The sequence below is a fragment of the Chaetura pelagica genome, unplaced genomic scaffold, assembly GCF_000747805.2.
Source record: "Chaetura pelagica isolate M959 unplaced genomic scaffold, ChaPel_1.0 scaffold70, whole genome shotgun sequence".
In the NCBI taxonomy this organism is placed as follows: Eukaryota; Metazoa; Chordata; class Aves; order Apodiformes; family Apodidae; genus Chaetura; species Chaetura pelagica.
Genome location: NW_009952265.1, coordinates 4,846,907 through 4,848,564, shown reverse-complemented (window position 1 = coordinate 4,848,564; position 1,658 = coordinate 4,846,907). Strand labels below are relative to the sequence as shown.

The following is a 1,658-nucleotide window of genomic DNA, read 5'->3' as shown; positions in this document are numbered from 1 at the left end:
GAAAGGAAGGAAAAGGAGGAGAGAAGCTGGAGTTACTAGAAAGGAAGGACAAAAAAAATGAAATAGAAATGAATAAACAAGCAGACTCAAAAGCAACTATATAAACAAATCAGCGCTGGGAAGGAGAGAGGAAAGGTAGGGAAGGTAGGGTGCATCGAGGGGAGGGGGGAGATACAGGGGGAAATAATCTGAAAGTTACCAGAAACATTATTTAGTTGTAAATCCCCTTGTCCTTGTCAAAGCCAGAGACCAAAAAAAAAAAAAAAAAAAAAAAAGCAAAAAAAAAAAAAACGCAGCTATATGTGTATACACATATATACGTTCGTATACACACAGACACACATATGTATTTCTCAAGTCTTTCCTAGGCAGCGGCAGCAACAGCAGCAGCAGCAGCAGAGCAGCAAGCTGTCCCCTTTGAAACCCGTGCTACTGAGCAGGCAGAGAGCAGGGAAATCGCGCTGCTGGGGGAAAAGCTGGAGAGGAAAAAAGCGTGGAACAATTGCAGAGAGAGACACACACACAGAGACACTCACGCACACACACAAAAAGCTAGTGAATAATTTTTGCTGCTATTTTTTAATAGTGGCCGCCATCATCAGCAGCAACAGAGGAGAGCAAATCGGACAGGCCCCTCTTAAGAGAGGATTTATATATAGGTAAGTGTTGGAGATTTAAACCTACCCTTTGCGCCATCAGTCTGCGCTCCAATAAACTCCTGGATGTGTCGTATATTTAATATCCCAGTCCAGCAAAGAAAGTGATTTAGAGTGAAGAAGATTCCTTTTTTTTTTTTTTTTTTTTTTTTTTTTGCAACCCACTTACAGACTTCTCCTGTCCTCCAATATGGGTAAATAATAATAATAATAACAACAATAATAACAACAACAATAATATATAAAAAACAGTCAAGAACCACGATGAGTTTCTGTGTTTTCTTCTTTTTTCTCTCTCTTTCTCTCTTTCCTTTTTCTCTCTCTCTTTTTCCTTTTTTCTTTCTCTACGGAAAAAAAAAAATAAATAAAAAAAAAAAAAGTCAAGCCCCCAAACTGAAGGTTACGATCGGCCCGTCAGCAACCCACATGTAACCAAACTGTCGTGTCTCATGGCTTTTTGCCACTCCAGCTGTCAATCAAAGCCAGGGAATGTCAAGGTAGTGAATGAATGATGGTTGATGATGATGAAGAAGAGAGGAGGAATCTTTTTAACCCCGGTTTCTTCTTCCAGTAACTCCGCGCTCGCGTTTTGCCTTTTAGGATCTCTATAGGGTTGTTGTTTGTTGGTTTTTGTTGGTTTGGTTTTTTTCTTTTTTTTTCTCTTTTTTTTTTTCTTTTTCTCTTTTTTTTTTTTTTTTTTTTTTTTAAAGTACTGTGAAGGGGGGTGGGGAAAGATGCGAAGAAAAATTGAGTAGTTTGCAAAGCCTGGACTTCCTTCCCCCTCTCTCTCTCTCTCTCCTTTTTTTTTTTTTTCCTCCTCCCGGCAGGTATTTTGTCTCCCTCTCTCCCTCGCTCTGAGATGAGTGAGTGTCAGTAAGTGTTGGCAGGTTGGCTGCTGGCTGCCTTATAGAAGAGGCTCAGTTTTGCAGCGCTGATCGGCGGGAGAATGAAGTGACGGAACCCGGAAGTAGTGGTGGCCATAGCCAGTCCTGCAGCGCGGCG

General features: G+C 41.0%; 1 protein-coding gene across 1 annotated transcript in view; it reads right to left on the bottom strand.

Moving 5' to 3' along the window:
* Nucleotides 1–696, bottom strand: part of MEIS2 (Meis homeobox 2) — a 176,090-nt gene extending 175,394 nt beyond the window's left edge. Inside the window, exon 1 of the mRNA XM_010007746.1 lies at nucleotides 685–696. Coding sequence (XP_010006048.1) covers nucleotides 685–696 — 12 coding nt within the window. The remainder of the gene's footprint in view (nucleotides 1–684) is intronic.
* Nucleotides 697–1,658: the final 962 nt, after the last annotated feature.